At 42.8% G+C, this 20,959-nt stretch overlaps 1 protein-coding gene across 3 annotated transcripts in view; it reads left to right on the top strand.

Annotated features, from left to right (window-relative positions):
• The window catches only part of NEK10 (NIMA related kinase 10), a 515,946-nt gene that overhangs the window by 38,630 nt on the left and 456,357 nt on the right, over positions 1–20,959 (top strand). For all 3 annotated transcript variants that reach the window (XR_012244412.1, XR_012244413.1, XM_073630267.1), the window contains exons 2-3: positions 11,654–11,764; positions 16,640–16,700. Coding sequence is in view for 1 of the 3 variants with exons in the window: in XM_073630267.1 (XP_073486368.1) it covers positions 11,691–11,764; positions 16,640–16,700 (135 nt within the window). In the remaining 2 variants the exon portion in view is untranslated. The remainder of the gene's footprint in view (positions 1–11,653; positions 11,765–16,639; positions 16,701–20,959) is intronic.

Raw genomic sequence — 20,959 nt, 5'->3', positions numbered from 1 at the left:
TTTAAAGCTCTGCGTTTCTGGATGGTTGTGGGAGAGATGTCGGCGAATATTTGGATTTCCTGGCCTTGAAAGAGAATGCGGGATTGCTGGCGGGATATTTTCATGATCTCTTCCTTCACACTATAGAAGTGTGGCTTCACGACTATATCTCTGGGAGATCCGTCTTTTCTAGGGGGGCCCAGGGATCTGTGTGCTCTGTCCAGCTCTAATTTAATGGGGGACAGCTCCGGGATGAGGGATTTAATTAATTCCTGAATTGCTTTGGGGATGTCTGTTATTGATTCATGGATTCCTCTGACTCTGAAGTTGTCCCTTCTTGACCTATTCTCTAAGTCATCGATTCTGTTCAATGCCACCTCCAGTTGCTCTTGAATAACATGGACGTGCTCAGTGTTCTGATTAGCTCTGGACACTGTGATGTCCAGTTTGTGTTCTATTGCTTCCATCCTTGCTCCCATGTTTTGAAAGTCAGTTCTTATCTCATTTGTGATTTTTGTGGCTGTGTTTGCTAGCCCCCTGTCCAGGAGGTCAGATAGTTTGAGGAATAAGTCTCCTGCATTAATGGGTATATCATCCTCAGAGTCTCCCCTAGATGTCCCGGCTCCCTGCTGTATCGGTGTATTGTTCAGAGCGGACAGTGAGTAATTATCAAAGGTACGCAATAAGAGGGGTACTGTGGAGGCCGGGGAGGGAGTCCTCATTGCTTGATTGTGGTGAGAGGGTTGGGGTGTAAAAGTTAATGTAGCAGGGGCTAGCACTTGCCTTGTTTCCGCGTGTTGTGTTGCGGCCGCCATCTTGGATACGGCCCGGGAGTCCTCTGCTGTAAACTGCGGTCCCAGGTCCCGGCGGACCGAGTTATTTAGCATGGGTCAGTGCTGTGAGTGATCCCGAATTCGGATCCACGGGTGGCGTGCGTCTTGTCGGCCTTACACCGGCTCTTGGGTGGCTTGCTGGGCTGGGTAGAGCGGAGCTCCCGGCTTACACGGCCATCTTGGGAATCCCGCGCCTGCGCACATGTAGCATTTTTTAATGATTCTCTGTATTTTCATGCATTGTACATTTTCTAAGCTCATCTGAGCAGATGTGGCCTAATAGTTCCATATATTAGCTAGACTACCCAGAGCTTTGAAGTATTTGTCTGGGTAAAATAAAAGAAAAAACATATGAAGTACAGCTCTACAATACATGCATATATACCCATATTTTGAGTCATTGGTTTGAATCCCAACCATGATGGTAGCTTCTTGGCGTTTGCATGTTCTTCTTGTGCTTGCGTGGATTTCCTCTGGGTACTCCAAAGACATGCTGGTAGGTAATGGCTTCTCTCTAAGTTGTTAAAATATATATACGCAGCATTTTAGAGCATTTTACAATCATATGTTCTCAAATAAATTTTCAAATTCATGCAAACATATACATACATTTAATATCATCAAATAAATATCCTATAAAACTTCCATATATACTGTCCATATATAAATTAAATGTTCTATACAAATTCATATGTGTCTAAATACCAATATATATATATATATATATATATATATATATAAAGTGCAACATTTTCTCCAAAAAGTGCACCGTGCTACTCATAAATCCTAAAACTGCAAATGGCCACTTTTAATGTTCTGATTTGAAAATAAACTGATCATTCAATGTGTCCTCAGTTCCACTGTTCGTTACCACGGGGCTATCCTCCACCTTCACCCCTCACTCACCAGATAGATTGACCCACTTAGCTGTGTTTCAACTTACGGTCATAGATAACAGGCGTTTCCACCATTTCTCCTCTCCACATCCACCAGGGTCATCCACCGCTCCTTCAATGGCTCAGGGCTTTTCCCTTTATTATCTTAGTAAGAGGTATATGAGCCCCAAAAGATGGGAAAGTGGTGTCAGCAGCGGCACCCGAATGTGGAGGAGAAGATGAGAAATAGATTCTTCATTGATTTGAAATTTATTACTCACAGGAAAGTATAAAACACTGTTAACGTGTTTCGTGGCACTACACTGGCCACTTCCTCAGGATGATGCATAAAACACTTAAAAACAGCCGTGATCTATTTCTTGTGCTGTTTGTAAGTGTGCTCCTTCCTCTCCTTCTTCCTCTCATACACTCATGCAGGCCACCGAAAAATATAAAATCCTTTATTTTTTAAAAGCACATAGATCCAATAACACTTGCATTTCTCAGTGCTGTCTCCCAGCACCCAGATACAATGTTTTATTAGTGCCGGTCCTGGCTCGACCGTTCAGGCTGGTGCAAGTTTAGGCCATAGGGCTTGCTGTATGTTGACTTCTTAGGCCTCTGATTACCTGCAGATAGTTGCTGGGGGTTTTTCACTTATCCCTCCTTACACCCGTTTGCTCGTTACTCAACAACCAGTCCAGGGTATTTGTTTTTTATTTAATTTATTGTCGAACTTGGATGGGAGAAGGGAATAGCGGGATACTCCAACTGAACTATTCACAGTAGATAAGGACAACTCTCACTTGGCCTCACCAGATTGCTTGTGGAAGCAGACACACTGCTTTTACCACACTGCCACTTGTATGGAAGAATTAAGTCTTCTTGCTCTCTCTAGCAGCAGACTTGATGCAACTACTTTAACTTCAGGACACTATCTAACATCCCCTTGACTGACAGGCCCCATGACACAGATCTGTACACACAGTAGGCAGAATCAGATCCTTCCTGGTGTCTCCCTTCCAGTCAGCTCTGCAGGACCAATGGGTTCAGCTTCTGTCTGACTTTCAGGCCACTAGGTTGACTACCCAAGGTCGCATGACAACCTTTACATGGGAGGGGTAGCCGCCCTCTCCCTCTCCCTCCGGGACCTCGCTCTCCAGCCAAAGATTACGAGCACATGTGCCCTTGGCCTTTAAACAGTCATCAAGCATGCAACGAGGCATGTTCATCTGCCAATAGCCAGGGCTGTAACAATGCCTGTGCCCTTACTTGTCAGGTGTCCTCCCACTGCCCAATATGTCTCTCTGTTAGGCCAGTGTGAAACGTTCAGACAAGCTGAGCTGCACCATGAGCAGACCTCACCAATAGATCCTGCTCCCTGGTAGGCAGAGAGCACTCTAAATTTGCCTAACAATCTTCCTTATAAACAGAAAGACCAAAAACTATACTCTCTTCTAGCACCTACCTAGGATAGTGCTACATATATTTGAATAATAGTCTGATCACACTAGGGGTGATCTGATACAGCAGCAGATAGTAGATAGGGGATAGCGCAGTTGAAAGTAGTTTTTATAATTTTTACCTCTCTAAGTTGGCCTTAATATGTGTGGTAGGGACCTTAGACTGTAAGCTTCCTGAGGGTAGCAACTGATGTGAATATACCATAAATGTAAAGCATTGTGTAATTTGTGAGGGTCTTTTCAGCCTTAAAGCGGTTCTTCATTCCCATGTGTGAAAATTAAAAGTCAGCAGCGACAAAAACTGTTGCTGTTGACTTTTAAAAAACATCCACTCATCTGTCCAGGGATCCAGTACCGTGCTCTCCCCACCGGCTTTCTTCACCGATCTTAAGTGCTGGCGCTGTCATTATAACTGTGGGCAGCTGACTATGACTGCTTCACATCTGACTGTTCAGTGTACAAGCGCGAGCTGCGCTATGCCTTGTGAATGGTCCCACAGTCTCCAATTTTGACAGTGGAAGGGGGATGAGGAGGAACAGTGGAACTTCTCCTTTTGGGTGAAGTTCGGCTTTAAGCATTTTTTAAATATTATTTTTAGCCAATAGAAAACTAGTTACTAGGCAAGAAAATGCATTTTGCGTGCCTTTGCACGCTGTTTTCAGACCCTCCCATTAAAGCCTGTTGGGCCCAAAATGTGCGACTCTACTTCAAAATAAGCTCATGTACTTTTTGGAGCAATGAGATTCCAGCAACATTGTACTTAGGTGTGAATGGACACCACTAAATATAATGGAAATCCAAGTTTTGAGCATTGAAGTACTTCAAACAATGCTTTAAATCCCTCAGGTGTGAACGGGGCCGAGTTACAGAGTGAATGACTGTCCTGACTACCTAACTACAGAGTGAGAGATTGCTCAGACTACCCAATTACAGAGAGAGAATTAGAATGTGACTCTTAAGTTATGGAAACTTGAGAGTCCAGGCTGAGTTACAGAAAGAAAGACTGTTGAAACTGACACTTCACAGAGATAAAGAAGCTGCCTGGACTACTGAGTTATAAAGATGGACTGCTGAACTGCAAAGCCAGGGACTCACCAGACCACCCAGCTACTGAGAGAGACTGTTAGACTGCAGCACAGAGAGAGAGAGAGAGAAACTGATCACAGCAACTTTTCTCAACCATTCTCCCCTAGGAGAGCCCTTGAAGTCATTTCAGGTCTCAGGGAACTCCTGCTTACATGTACAGTATTTTTATCTACAGCTCACAGAACATTAACATGATTAGTAAGGTGTACATTTTGATATTAAATCTCTCTTCTCTATAAATTAATTTTGTTTTTCAGCAATAATCAAACAACAAAGATTAATATTTGACAGAAAAGAAGCACTGTCAGTAAAAAATGTATGGTATGGAATGGTGGTAAAAGCAATGCCCCTTTTCTTTATAGGTCAGAGGAGAATTGCTCGCCTTCCTACCGTGGTGGTAAATAGGTGAGGCGACCCTGTTACCATGGTGGTCAGTGAGAGAAGTGCCCCTGTTACATTGGTGTTTGTGGTCAGTGGTTGAAGTGCCCCTTTAAATTGGTAGTTAGTGGGTCCCTTACAATGGTGGTTGGTGGTAGGAAGAATTTCCTATTACATAACATTAGTGGTCAGTGGGATAAATGTATGCTTACGTTGGTGGTCAGTTGAAAGAATACCACTGTTACACTAAATGTCCATGGGAAGAATGCCTCCCTTACAGACAACTAAAAGAGATCATTGGTCAGTGGTTCCCATTGGATCATTTCCCAGTGGATCATTGGTGCCACAGCCCAATGCTCAAGGAACCCCTAGCCACCAGTGGGAAAACCATAGAGTTCTACAGAACTCTAGGTGAAGAGACTGGCCCAGACTGCAAAGTTAAAGGGGAGTCCCAGGTAAAAATACAACTTGGTCTTGTTCAAAAGACCACACCCCCCCCTCGTTTTTGGATATATTTTTGTTTTTTACTCTTAGTTTAGTACCTTGTTCCTTTGGTTTTCCTGTTGACTTCAGCCCTACCTTGCTAGGTACGTCATTTCCTGCAGCTGCATTGGCTCCTGGGATTGCTGTGTCATCAACCCCAGGAGTCTTTTGGCATCCCTCGCTGCTAGCATCGCGTTATTTCAAAACAGGAAATTACACAATACTAGACGGAGATTGGCGCCATTTTTGAATAGGGAATGTATAGTAGCATTGCAGTGTTTTGTTTGTTGCCAGAAGGGCACACTGCACATACACGAGATCGGGAGGTAGCCAGCATGCACCTAATCCCCGAAGAGAGACCCAGCAGGCTTCACATACCCACAGTCCGGATGGCCACACTTTTCCAAAGGAAAGCACAGTGAGTAATCAATGCTGCACAAGTAACGAAAAGGGAACACTGTTAACGATTGCCAGTTGTAAAAGAACGAGTGGTAACAATCACCGGGGTAATTTAACCACTTGACCACTGGGCACTTAAACCCCCTTAATAACCAGACCAATTTTCAGCTTTTGGTGCTCTCACATTTTGAATGACAATTACTCAGTCATGCAACACTGTATCTATATGAATTTTTTGTCCTTTTTTTCACACAAATAGAGCTTTCTTTTGGTGGTATTTAATCACCGCTGGGTTCTTTATTTTTTGCGCTATAAAAGAAAAAAGACCGAAAAATCTGTAAAAAAATAAAATTTTCTTCGTTTCTGTTATAAAATTTTGAAAATTAGTAATTTTTCTTCATATATTTTGGCCAAAATTTATACCGCTACATATCTTTGGTAAAAATAACCCAAATTAGTGTATATTATTTGGTCTTTGTGAAAGTTATAGCGTCCACAAGCTATGGTACCAATATCTGAAAATTGATCACACCTGAAGTACTGACGGCCTATCTCATTTCTTGAGACCCTAACATGCCAGAAAAGTACAAATACCCCCCAAATGACCCCTTTTTGGAAAGAAGACATTTCAAGGTATTTAGAAAGATGCATGATGAGTTTTTTGAAGTTGTCATTTTTTCCCACAATTCTTTGCAAAATCAAGTTTTTTTTTTTTCTTTTTTTTTTTTTCACAAAATTGTCATATTAGCAGGTTATTTCTCACACACAGCATATGCATACCACAAATTACACCCCAAAACACATTCTGCTATTACTCCTGAGTATGGCGATACCACATGTGTGAGACTTTTACACAGCGTGGCCACATACAGAGGCCCAACATGCAGGGGAGCACCTTCAGGCGTTCTGGAGCACCCAGGCCAATTCTGACATTTCTCTCCTACATGTAAAAATCATCATTTATTTGCTAGAAAATTACATAGAACCCCAAAACATTATATATGTTTTTTTTGCAAAGACCCTAGAGAATACAATAGCGGTCATTGCAACTTTTTATCTCGCACGATATTTGCGCAGCAATTTTTGGAACGCATTTTTTTTGGAAAAAAAACAGTTTTTTGCTTTAAAAAAAAACAAAACAGTAAGGTTAGCCCAATGTTTTTGCATAATATGAAAGATGAAGTTACGCCGAGTTAATAGATACCTAACATGTCACCTTTCGAAATTGCACACGCTTGTGGAATGGCGCCAAACTTCACCACTTAAAAATCCCCATAGGCGACGCTTTAAAATTTTTTACTGGTTACAAATTTTGAGTTACAGAGGAGGTCTAGGGCCAAACTTATTGCTCTCACTCTACCGATCGCAGCGATACCTCACATGTGTGGTTTGAACACCGTTTTTCATGTGGGCGGGACTTACGTATGCGTTCGCTTCTGCATGCGAGCACACGGACAGGGGCGCTTTAAAAAATTTTTATTTTTTTTTATTGTTCATTTTACTTTATTTATTTTAGTTTGACACTTTTTTCCAAAAAAAAAAAATGTTTTGATCACTTTTATTCCTATTACAAGGAATGTAAACATCCCTTGTAATAGGAATATGGCATGACAGGTCCTCTTTACAGTGAGATATGGGGTCAATAAGACCCCACATCTCACCTCTAGGCTGTTCCTGAAATAAAAAAAAAAAAAAAAAAAAAAAAAGATCCTGGCTTCGATCGTAGCGGTGAGTCGGTAGAAGCACCGGAGGGCGGCGGGAGGGGGGGGCGTCCCCTCTCGCCTCCCGTAAGAACGATCAAGCAGTGTAACAGCTGCTACGATCATTCTTATGGTGTAGGGAATCGCCGGCTGAAAAAGATGATATCTGAATGATGCCTGTAGCTGCACCCATCATTCAGATATCCCCGCACAAAGTCAAGGACGTCGTATGACGGAAGGCGGGAAGTGGTTAAAACGCTTTTTTTTTTTTTAACACAAAGTTGTCCATTTATACAATATTTCTAACACATAACATGTATATACCAAAAATGACCCCCCAAAATAGATTCTCCTACTCCTACTGAGTACAGCGATACCCCATGTGTGAGACTTCCACAGCCTGGCCACATACAGAGGCTGGGTACGGCTGAGCATGGCTGGGTATTGCAGAGTATCGCCGAGTATGACTGGGTATGGCAGAGTATGGCTGGGTATCACCGAGTATTGCAGAGTATGGCTGGGTATAGCAGAGTATGGCTGGGTATCACCGAGTATTGCAGAGTATGGCTGGGTATCACCGAGTATTGCAGAGTATGGCTGGGTATTGCAGAGTATGGCTGGGTATCACCGAGTATGGCAGAGTATGGCTGGGTATGGCAGAGTATGGCTGGGTATGGCAGAGTATGGCTGGGTATGGCAGAGTATGGCTGGGTATGGCAGAGTATTGCGGGTTATGGCAGAGTATTGCAGATTTTTGTGGGGTATTGCAGAGCATGGCTGGGTATGGCAGAGTATGGCTGGGTATCACTGAGTATTGCAGAGTATGGCTGGGTATTGCGGGATATTTCAGGGTATTTCAGGGTATTGCAGGGTATGGCAGAATATTGCGGGGTATTCCAGGGTATGGCAGAGTATTGCGGGGTATTCCAGGGTATGGCAGAGTATTGCGGGGTATTGCAGGGTATGGCAGAGTATTGCGGGGTATTCCAGGGTATGGCAGAGTATTGCGGGGTATGGCAGAGTATCGCGGGGTATGGCAGAGTATTGCGGGGTATTTCAGGGTATTGCAGGGTATGGCAGAGTATTTCGGGGTATTGCAGGGTATGGCAGAGTATTTCGGGGTATTGCAGGGTATGGCAGAGTATTGTGGGGTATTCCAGGGTATGGCAGAGTATTGTGGGGTATTCCAGGGTATGGCAGAGTATTGCGGGGTATGGCAGAGTATTGCGGGGTATTCCAGGGTATGGCAGAGTATTGCGGGGTATTCCAGGGTATGGCAGAGTATTGCGGGGTATGGCAGAGTATTTTGGGGTATTGCAGGGTATGGCAGAGTATTGCGAGGTATTGCAGGGTATGGCAGAGTATTGCGGGGTATTGCAGGGTATGGCAGAGTATTGCGGGGTATTGCAGGGTATGGCAGAGTATTGCGGGGTATTGCAGAGGGAATTGCAGAGTATTGCACAGCATTGCAGGGCATGTAAAGTAGTAGGGATGGCTGAGCATGGATGGATGGATGGCTGGATGTCTCTGTGCAGCGCTGTGGGCACTACAGATGCAGCCCACAACGCTGCAGCCATCCATCCATCCGCCTCTTCGGTCACTGTGTACCGATCGGTACACAGGAGGAGAGGAGAGGGGGAGGAGAGGAACCGGCGTCATCAGATGACGCCGGTTTGTTTACATGTGATCGCTCCGTCATTTGACGGAGCGATCACATGGTAAACGGCCGCGATCAGCGGCCATTTACCGGTATCTGTGATGCGCCGGGTCCTGTGGACCCGGCGATCACGGATGCTCTCGAGTGCGCGCCCTAGGGGGCGCGCGAGAGCAGAATTCTGGGAGGACGTCCCTGGACGTCCTCCCAGAGTTAAACAACCGCCCTGTAGCCGTCATTTGGCTATGGGCCGGTTGTTAAGTGGTTAAAAAGAAAAAGTCTGGAAATCCGCTTTAAAGGAAGAGAGTGCCTCTTTAGAGAAAGAGAGTGCCCTGACTGTGGCATTATTTTTTAAATGTATTTATTTATTTTAGGTACTTATCTAGCGCAGTCAATTTACACTTTACATATGGTATACATTCACATGAGTCCCTGCCGTCAAGGAGCTTACAATCTAAGGTCCCTAAGTCACATTCATACATACACATACATTAAAGAGATACTGCTCAAACTAATATGTCTGAGATAGAGACTGCCCAGACTGCAGTTGTACAGAGAGAGAAACTATCAAGACTGCCAAATAACAGAGAAAAACTGTCAAGTTACATATTGAGATTTCCAGACTGCCAAGTTACAGATTCCCAAAACCGGGGCTTTACAGAGAATCCCCATCTTTCCAAAATGTCATGTTGGAAAGAGATTGCCCAGACTGCCTCAAGTAACAAACAGAAATTACCCAGACCGATACAAGTTAGAGAGACCTGGACTAATATGGGGATATCAACCATATAGACAATTTATAGACCACAGCTAACAAAGTACGGTATACTGTACATGCATGAGGGGAATGTTGAGTATCAATATTGGGATTTCAAGATGTTGACTTTGTCAAGACTTAAGCTTCTCTTTTGAAGTCTTCCGAGCAAGCTCGCCTATGGAATTAGATTTGTTTCCCTCCATATTAGGTTTACCCTATTCAAAACTGACGCTTGGTTTTCAATGGCAAGGCAAAGTCTGACATTTTCTGCCCTTTCAGTTTGACCCTATTCTGACAGTTTATTTGTATTCACCTTATATTCATGCAGCAGTTTATCAAGTACAACATTTTAGTAAAAATCACACTAAAGTTAATTTTAGGGCACACAAATGCAAAATATCACCAACATTTTGGTAAAATATAAAGGATGTGGTTGTGCTGGGTAAATAGATACCCAACATGTCAAGTCTTAAAATTGAATGTGCCCATGAAACAATGACAGACTTCGGTACCCTAAATTGTTTTATAGGCAATGTTTTAAAAGCCCCTAATCAGTTTAGAGTAAAGCCTCGTACACACGATCCGATTTTTGGCGGGGGATTGTGTGATGACAGACTGTTGGCCTAAAATCAGACGGTTAGTACGCCCCTTCAGACAATTGTCCAACTTTCAGCCAACAAATGTTGGATGGCAGGCTAGTAAATTTTCGGCGGACAACGGTCTGTTTTCAGATTTTCGTATCGTCTGTACACAAGTCTGTCACACAAAAGTCCAGAGTACAAACACGCATGCTCTGAATCAATGCTCACCAAACACAACATTAGCAGAAGTGGCCCTCAAGAGCTGAAATTCCACGTAGTACGTCACTACGTTTGTGTTTGTTGCCCGACAATTGTGTGCCGTTAGTATGCAAGACAAGTTCCTGGCACATGCCCTTCGGACAAAAGTCTGACACTCTGTTGGCCAACAATCCGATTGTGTGTACGAGGCTTTAAACATGAATAATGAGCCTAGAATAATTGTGCTTACTGCAGCGTGCTCAGCAATATGTAACAAGTATAACCAAATTGACGTTTTAATGTGTAGACGCCCAGATGTGTATGTCTATGTTCATATATGCAGGTACTGTATGTGGATGTGGGGGATTCAACATTTTTTGGGGGGTTTAAGTGCTTGGGTGTAACTACTTTTTTCCACTTTTTTTTCCATATCACAAGGGGACAAAAAGTCCCCTATGTGATACTTTTTTATGACAGGTACTCTTTAATGAGTCTTTTAGACCCCTGATGTCTCACTTGCCCTTCATTGAAGCCAACGGGAGAGGAAAATGACAGCAGAAACCGAAAGTGATGTTTTAACACATTGTTTCCAGGTTCTTACTAGCTAGGGTAGATCAGCATATGGATGTTTTCTGGTCCCCCTCTCCTCACTACCCAGTGGCACTTGCCATGCTGGTGCCAGGTCTGTAGAGCTCGGGAAATATGTCAGGAGTGGGAAGGGATGAATGTTTCTGATGAGTGTGCAAGTAATAAAGTGACTGTACAGCTACCCAGTCACTCCCATATGACAGCTGACAGTCAGCTTGTCAGAGTTACACACATTCCCAGCTGCTGTTGCAGCCAGGAGTGTGTGTAAAACCCCCAGCTGCTGCTGATGTATGACATACGTCGGTGGCAGTAAAGAGTGAAAGTCAATTAGACCATGCCACAATCGTGTGCCAAATCCAGCTTTGGTGGTTGCAACACAGTATTTCAATTTAAAATCCCCCTGCCCCCCTCCGCCCTGCCAAGATTTGCTCTCATTAAAAAAAACTACAATGCTTGTGTTGTGAACTGAAATTGACTTCTACACAATGCTTATAGATACAGAGATGAACGAGGGCTTGTTTTAAAGTGCTTTTACTGTTTGTTCAGAATATGTAAATACCCATTATCTGGGAACAGGGTCATTTTAAAACTTTCACAGGTAAGCTTGAACTGTTATAACAATTTTAGACGTAAGATTTAAATGGATATTTATTTTTTTATCTGTTTATATTTTATTTAGGACTCACAATTTCAGGTCAATGAACTAAGGTCTGATAATGCCGGATCAGGATGAAAAAGGGAAAAAAACGGAAAGGGCAACTGAAAAGAAAAGTCATGGAGCATCGTCAAGGTTTGTCAAACTCACTGAACTATTTCTCAAAAGAAAGCTCAAGTTTGAAATGTTCAATAAATGTTTTCCAAGAAATTGTGTTATGTTAATACTATGTCTATTCTGCAATAAAGGCTTTTCTGCAATGAGGGCTTCTTACATTCCTGTGCACACGTGCATTACAGTGTACAGTCCTGTCATGTACTAATTTAAATAAACTCCAGAGTCATATCAACCCAGTCTGGTCCATCAGGTTGGCTGATGGACCTCATGGACATTGCATTACTGGAGCAGAGATGAGTATAGTTATGCCTCAAATCCTCAAAGTGATTGTAAAGGCAGAAGGTTTCTCACCTTACTGCATTCTATACAGCAAGCTAAAAAACCTTCTGCATGCAGCTTCCCCCACAGTTCCCTCTAAATATATACCTGAGCCCAATCTCAGTCCAGCTATGTACACAAGAGCTAAAGCTCTCTCGGCTCCCTTGCTCCTAATTGGCTCAGATACAGCAGCGAGAACCATTGGCCCCCCCTGTTGTCAAGCAGAGCCAGTGACAGGGAAACAGGGGAGCGGGGCTGAGCCCGGGTCTGTGTGTCTATAGGACACACAGAACTGGGCTTGGGAACGAGCATGCACGAGTGCCCCCATAGCAAGCAGCTTGTTATGAGGGTACTCAGCGGGGAGGAGGTGCCAAGATCGCTGGCGGGGGACCCAAGAACAGGAGGATTGGGGCTGCTCTGTGCAAAATCATTGCACAGAGCAGGTAAGTATAATGTTTGTTATTTTAAAACAAAAAAAAATTAACCTTTATCATTACTTTACTCAAGTATACCAATGTTGTTTTCTGTAGTGTTTTCAATTACGTTCTGCTACTAGCGCATGGACAACGTATTCACAATGGTAGCTCATGCACAATGTATTCTACATTCAAGGCATGCTTCTGGTAATAACTGTCAGGCTCTATGCACACTGGGCTTAAAAAAAGTCTGTTCTCTTTGGAGTAAAAAAACGCACATAAAGAGCATTTTTTGTACAAAATTTAGATGATTTTAGAAGAGTTGTAAGTTTTTTCTGCCAGTGAGCTCCAATCGGAAATGTGAACCAGAAGGGTTTTTCTTCCTGCCTCTAAACGTTGAGCTCAAAATATGCCTGTAAATGTCCTAATGTACGTGGACACATAGGATAATATTGAGTTGCTTCTACAGGCAGAACACAAAACTCCTGCAGAAGCAATGTTTTTTAAGACAGTGTGTGTGGAGCCTCAAAGTTGCCAGTGTGCTCTCAATTATCGGCTCTCAACTGGTCTTTTAAGCATTCAAATGGCAGCACCATGGAGACTACAGAGCTAAACAGATGCAAGGATTCACTTTGTTTTATGGCAATAAAACAATAAAAATACCAATGGGGGTAAATTTATAGGCAGGAGATATAACTTTTAAGTACATTTCAAATTACATTATATATTTAGTAATTTAGCTGCTTGGACTAAGGTCTCCATTTTATTCTTTTTGATCTGCCCATCTACCTGAATAAAGTAACATTACCAGGGAGGTGCCACATTAACACCCAGTTATCAGGGGCACCACTACCACAGCAAGCAAATGTTTAAAGAGGTGGTACCAGTAAATTAAAAAGGCCTATATGTTTATTCTCATTCTCACCCCTTTGTTCACTTCCACCACCACAGTAAGCAAGTGCTGAAAGAGGTGGTAATAGACAAAAACTGTTGTAGTATCAATAATAATAATAGACGTGTCTCCGCACAACCTTGACCACTAAGGCCGCGTACACACAAGCGGACTTTTCGGCAGCAAAAGTCCGATGGCCACTCCGGCGGACTTTTGTCAGACTTTTGACGGACTTCCGACGGACTTTTGAACGAACGGACTTGCCTACACGCGATCACACCAAAGTCCGATGGACCGGGCTAAAATAAGGAAGTTGATAGCCAGTAGCCAAAAGCTCCCCTGCATGGGTTTTCGTCCGTCGGACTAGCATACAGATGAGCGGATTTTTCGACCGGACTCGAGTCCGTCGGAAAGATTTGAAACATGTTTCAAATCTACAGTCTGTCAGATTTTCGACTGGAAAAGTCTGCTGAAGGTCCGATGAAGCCCACACATGATCGGATTGTCCGTCGGACCAGTCCGGTCGAAAAGTATGCTCGTGTGTACTCTGCATAAGTGTTAGAGACTAAATAAATGAATCAATAAAATCAAATAAAAATAATCTTATATACAGTTGGGTTGATTTACTAAAGGCAACTCCACTTTGCACTACAAGTGCACTTGGAAGTGCAGTCGCTGTAGATCTGAGGGGAAGGTCTGAAATGAGGGGAAGCTCTGCTGATTTTATCATCTAATCATGTACAAGCAAAAATACTGTTTTTTCTTTTCCTTGCATGTCCCCCTCAAATCTACAGCGACTGCACTTCCAAGTGCACTTGTAGTGCAAAGTAGATTTGCCTTTAGTAAATAACCCCCAGTATCTCACAAAAGTGAGTACACCCTTCACATTTTTGTAAATATTTTATCATATCTTTCATGTGACAACACTGAAGAAATTACACTTTGCTACAATGTAAAGTAGTGAGTGTACAGGTTGTATAACAGTGTAAATTTGCTGTCCCCTCAAAATAAATCAACACAGCCATTAATGTCTAAATCGCTGGCAACAAAAGTGAGTACACCCCTAAGTGAAAATGTCTAAATTGGGCCAAAGTGTCAATATTTTGTGTGGCCACCATTATTTACCAACACTGCCTTAACACTTTTAGGCATGGCGCTCACCAGAGCTTCACAGGTTGCCACTGGAGTTCTCTTCAACTCCTCCATGACGGCATCACTGAGCTGGTGGATGTTAGAGACCTCCATCTTCCATTTGAGGATGCCCCACAGATGCTCAGTAGGGTTTAGGTCTGGAGACATGCCTGGCCAGTCCATCACCTTTACCTTCAGCTTATTTAGCAAGGCAGTGGTCATTTTGGAGCTGTGTTTGGGGTCGTTATCATGTCGGAATATTGCCCTGTGGCCCAGTCTCCGAAGGGAGGGGATCATGCTCTGCTTCAGTTTGTCACAGTGCACGTTGGCATTCATAGCTCCCTCAATGAACTGTAGCTCCCCAGTTCCGGCAGCACTCATGCAGCCCCAGACAATGACACTCCCACCACCATGCTTGACTGTAGGCAAGACACACTTGTCTTTGTACTCCTCACCTGGTTGCCGCCACACACGCTTGACACCATTTGAACCAAATAAGTTTATCTTGGTTTTATCAGACCACAGGGCATGGTTCCGGTAATCCATGTCCTTAGTCTGCTTGTCTTCAGCATACTGTTTGTGGGCTTTCTTGTGCATTGTTTTTAGAAGAGGCTTCCTTCTGGGACAACAGCCATGCAGACCAATTTAATGCAGTGTGTGGCGTATAGTCTGAGCACTGACAGGCTGACCCCCCACCCCTTCAACCTTTGCAGCAATGCTGGCCGCACTCATACATCTATTTCCAAAAGACAACCTCTGGATATGACGCTGAGCACGTGCACTCAACTTCTTTGGTTGACCATGGCGAGGCCTGTTCTGAGTGGAACCTGTCCTGTTAAACCGCTTTATGGTCTTGGCCACCATGCTGCAGCTCAGTTTCAGCAATCTTCTTATAGCCTAGGCCACCTTTATGTAGAGCAACAATTCTTTTTTTCAGATCCTCAGAGTTCTTTGCTATGAGGTGCCATGTTGAACTTCCAGTGACCGGTATGAGAGAGTGAGAGTGATAACACCAAATTTAACACACCTGCTCCCCATTCACACCTGAGACCTTGTAACACTAACGAGTCACATGACATCGGGGAGGGAAAATGGCTAATTGGGCCCAATTTGGACATTTTCACTAAGGGGTGTACTCATATTTGTTGCCAGTGGTTTAGCCATTAATGGCTGTGTGTTGAGTTATTTTGAGGGGACAGCAAATTTACACTGTTATACAACCTGTACACTCGCTACTTTACATTGTAGCAAAGTGTAGTTTCTTCAGTGTTGTCACATAAAAAGATATAATAAAATATTTACTATCTAGTACTCACTTTTTTGAGATAATGTATGTGCGTGGAGCAGCCAGCATCTATATGAACTTCACTCACATACTAAAATACTAATAAATCAAACTTTCCAGCACTCCACAAAAATAAATTAATATGGTGTATAAATTATATAGTGAACAAACTTCACTCAAAAAAGAATTCCAATGAATAATTGCACCCAAGTGCCTGAATGAATCAGTCCAATGTGTATATTAAATAACTCAAATTTTCAACCCCAAACTTGTTTTCCACCATGTGCTCCGCCACTTCCACTAAATGTGTAAAATTGCTGCTTACCAAAGGTTGAGACCTCATACAATAGTAGAGGTCAAATGTGCTCATTTACCCAGAATCTCATATGTTGTTTGGACGAGTAAATCCATTAACCCTCCTCTTTTTCCAACCTTCTCAACCAATTAGCACAAATCACCACTTTATTTCTTTTGCAGGGAATTGAATTTGCTATAATTATACCATTGTTTGTTATACTTAGATATACCTGTACTTGTCATTCAGTCAGCTTCTTTGAGCCTAGGAGAACCTTAAATCTCGGGCATAGGTTACATAAAAGTCCTTCTCTCCAAGTGAGAATTAAGTCCCGATCCTCTAACCATTAAAGTGAAATGTTTCTTCCTGTCCTGGTGATCACATGTGAGCAGAAATAAGGGAATCTTCCCAAGGAAATCATTCAGACAGAAACTATTTCTCCCTCGAAAACAAATAATAAACATAATACTTTAAATATTATCAGTTTTGAAGAGCTTTTGAAATGTTTACATGATAATATTTGAATTGATGTATCAGCTCAGATTTTTTTTTTTAGGAAGTCCTTTGATGTGAAGAGACTCTGGTCTCTCTTAAATGTCCCGGCAAGCAAGCAGCAGGTAATTTTTTGTGTTTGAGTTTGTATTTCTAGAACCATATAATATAAATAAATCAATATTTGAGAGTCAGTATTCTGCACTGTGGCAGATTGTGCTATATGAGTAGCTGGCTGGTACCCAATGCTTCAGGAGGCTTATGGCTGCCCGGTATTGGGCATTTCCAGGGGCTTATGATTTGATTTCCACCAGATCATGTTTTGTTTTCCACTCACACTGCTCATGTGAGTTGTCTTACACGTTGCAGCAGTGATAAACTCTAGGTCAAGCCACCTCTATCTTTTATAGTAGCTTGCTAATGAGTAGAAGACTGGCACATTTCCCTCTAGTTCCAAGAAGTCCATTGTGTTGTCTTGTCCCATGAATGGAGAATCAACCAGTAATGGGGCAGGATAACAGAACAATTTTATGGTACGATAGGTATGTGTGCTTGCATCGGCATAGCTGCCAACCTATTTGGAGACAACTTTCTTGTAATAGAGAATATGCTATTGGAGTTTGCTTCCATGGGACATGGGAGTGTGGAACATTTTTCAAAATTGGGGGAATGGTTTGCCAAAAGAGGGAAAGCAACTGTGCACAGGAGGAGAGGAGGCAGAGTATCAGTGAAGGGAGGTGAGTGTTGAGGGAAGGTAATTCTGGAAGGCTCTGACATGATAGGAAATGGTAAGTTGCTTTGTGATAATATAATATATTACTTCTGGTTAAGATAATGTGCTGGTACTGTGTGATATTATATACTGTTGCTTTGTCATTTATGCCCTCCTGGTAGGCATACAGTATGTTGGTGTTAGTGGATGATATAACAGGCTGTTGGGTAAAATGGTCTCAGCTGGATATGTCCTGTCACTAGGCATGTTATAGGAATTAGTTCTAGGTACATTATACATTATGCAGAGACATTACAGTTATCAACTGTGCCAGCATAGGTCTTTACTAGTTTACAATGTTCCTTAAACAAAACAGATTTGACAATGCCACCTCCCTGTGCCATAGATTGTCCTTGGTCTTTTAAGATATAAGCAACATTGAGTTGAATGATACTAGCCTAGCCATCAGACTGAGGACATCTAATAGCAGAAACAAAGTACTGTGGGGAAATCTCTGGATTAAAGGTGAATATTATAGCAAAAATATTTTTTAGTTATAAATGATGCAATAAAGAGTAACTCCACTTTTGTTTAGAAAAAACATCCCCCTCTGGGTGATCTATGTACATTGCAGGGATTTTAACATACTTTGTTTCAAATTCCTACCTTTTGTTATTCAGAAGAAACAGCTGTTTGTCTGTGTCCATGTGTCATTCCAGAATGAATCTGTATGGGAGTGGTTTTATAATTATCAGTCAGCTGCTGCACCCGCAGGGCTGAAATGAGGATAGGGCCAGGGTCTGCATCCCTTTAGGAGGGGTACACACTATGAGAAAATCGGAAAAAAAACATTCCGTGCAAGGCACAACCATTCAATTTTCATATAGTGTGTGAAACAAAACTTTCCAAAGAAACAAACGCCAATTTTTTTCTCGTATGTTAACAGGAGGAACAATTTTTATTGAATGTGTACCTTTTTTTGCACGATTTTCATACAAGAACAATCAGATCCAAAAGACTGCGCATGATCAGAAACAATAAATGACAAAAAAAAGCCTTTGTGGTATGAGAATTTTCGTACATTATATCCTTTCTTGGTTTTGACTTGCTGTGAAACCTTGGGAAAAACCAAACGATTGTTCGCCCGATTTTCTTATAATGTGTACCAACCTTTAGACGTGATTTGCCTTGGGGATTATCTCACCAAAAATGACATTTTTGTTGCAGGGGATGCTCAAAATCTGTCTTGTATCTTAGTGGAAACTTATGAGAAAATCAGTAAGCCAATCACACAAGCAAGAAATTACATATCTGCAAGGGAGGGGGGGACAGGTACAGGAGGCTTCCAGGTAGCCATATTGCATTGCATTTTACAAAAAAATTACAGAGCTGCAGATTGAAAGGGAAAGGTTGAATACATTTTTTCCCACGAAAGAGGAGTTGCCTTTTAATCATTACAGAGCTGCATTCATTTGTGTCTTTGTATCTGCCTGGAATTCAGCTTTAAAGTGCACGTTACCTGTAAAATTAATAAAGCAATTGTGTTTAGTAAGGTATGTTAATATCACAAACAGTAGACAAATGGGGTGACCCCCACAACAGTCCCCTGTAGCTCCTCTTCCACTATTTCTCTCCAGGATTAGTCAAAACTGGATACCTCCTCTGGCTTCCCCTCCTCAACTTCCATAGTGTGGCAGGGTTTTTCACTAGTGATCATCTTGGTTTTTCTTTAGGTTCTTCTATTTCTAATCCTTTGCTAGCAATTCCAGAGGTCTCACCTTCCAGTACAGCCAGCAGATCCTGGTTTTCTCAGCATCTGTCAATCAAGTCTTCTCTACCCTGGCCCGGGGAATAGCCAGCTGTGGATTAAAGTAGCTGGCCTGTAGTGAATCTTTTCTCTTCCTCAACAGTTTCTGTCACTTTCAGGTCTGATAAACATCTGGGTATCTGCCTAAGTGTATCCAATCATCCAGTCCACACCAAATATGCTTGGAGTTATATTGTTATGCAATATATTCAACAAAAAGTCTCCACACTAGTCACAGTGACTCCATGCCCACGGTTGTAGAAAATAACTTCCCACACATCCCACAGGTAATGCCAAAGTGTTCAAATCCCCAAACAGTACAAAGGGCTTCTGTGGGGCTTCATCCCTACTCTGCTGTCCATCAGCAAAACTCTGCTTACATCAGCCTTTCTTTCTTGATGCCGGGATACTCGGCAGATTATTCCCTGTTTCAGAAATAGTTGAGATGCCAAAGAAACGATAGTGCCTCATCTTGGTACAAAGTTCCACATAAGCTACCTTCCTCTCTGGAGACCAGTGCTGAGACAAGGTCATCTAGCGTCCAGGGCATATATGGTAAACTGCATCCCCCCTTCCTCGATGTGTGAACTTCGTGTCTCAGTGAAAATCCCTTCCCACCCCCCAAAAAAATCCAGCACTAATCTGCCTCCTCCCAGCACAAATCCTCTCACCACCCCAAATCCTCCCTCCTAGCTCAAATTTTCTTCCCTCCTCAAATCCCTTCTCCCAGTTAAAAATCTCTCCCAAAAATCCCCCTCCTGGCACAAATCATGATCCCCTTTCCTAGGCCAAATACACCCTCCTAGCACAAATCCAGCACAAATTTTCGTTAACCACCACTCCAGTTGTGCACCTAGTACAATTCCCTCCTCCCTCCCTGAAGTTTACAATCTTACAGGAGTAGTGACAGCAGCAGAGAGGAAGATAGCCAGGAGGAGGTGCAGGCTGTGCTCTCCTCCATCCAGCAGGACTTGATACAGGAACTCTGTCAGATTGGTTTTATGCAGGCTTTTATTACCTGATCCCAAACCACATTTTCTGCTGCTGGGGCATGAGCAGTCTGGGAAGGGGATAGGGGCAGGTAATCAAACCCTGCAGTCCCGATCTGACAACTATCCTTTATTAACTCCTGTAAAGAGGAGCACTGCTTTGATAGGAGGGAGGAGCTGGGGTGGGGGAGAGCACAGCCTATACCTCCTTCCTGCTCTTGCTTCCTCTCTGCCGCCCGTTGACATCCAGTCCAATCTGATCTGCTAAAAACAGACTGTACGGGATCCTCACCCATCTAGCGGATTGCATGACAGTCTGGTGTAAACGGACAGGAGATCCATTTACATCTGACCGCCCATAGAGGAGAGCGAGTGTCCAATCTGCATGGCGACTGCTCAGCAGGTATCAGCAGACAGATTCCCTGCTGGTGGTGTCTATCCTGTGTGAAGGGGGCCTGAGGCAGGTGTGACGAAATGCTGTAAATTAAGGATGCTTTCAGAAATAGAAGTGTTATTAGTTTATTTTTATCAATTAAAAACATGGAAAGTAAATGAACAGAAGAGAAATCCTAATCAAATCAATATTTGGTGTGACCACCTTTTGCTTTGGAGCATGTATTGAGAATTGGAACACTGGATTTTTTAGAGACATTTATTTGTGGTTACTGTATATAATTTATTTAACTACTTGCTGCCCCCCCCACAGTAGATGTACTGCTGACGGGCGGCACAGGCAGGTTGAACAACGTACCTGCCTGTCTTTGGCTGTTTCTTCTCTGTGGAAAGCAGGGAGAAAAAACAGCCAGATCAGGAAGTAAAAGCAGCACACATTACACATTGTTAGGCACACAGTTAAACCCTTGATTTACCCTGGAT

Source organism: Aquarana catesbeiana, linkage group LG05 (genome assembly GCF_042186555.1).
Source record: "Aquarana catesbeiana isolate 2022-GZ linkage group LG05, ASM4218655v1, whole genome shotgun sequence".
NCBI lineage: Eukaryota > Metazoa > Chordata > Amphibia > Anura > Ranidae > Aquarana > Aquarana catesbeiana.
The sequence above is the reverse complement of the archived record's forward strand: the minus strand, read 5'-3'. Positions and strand labels throughout refer to the sequence as shown.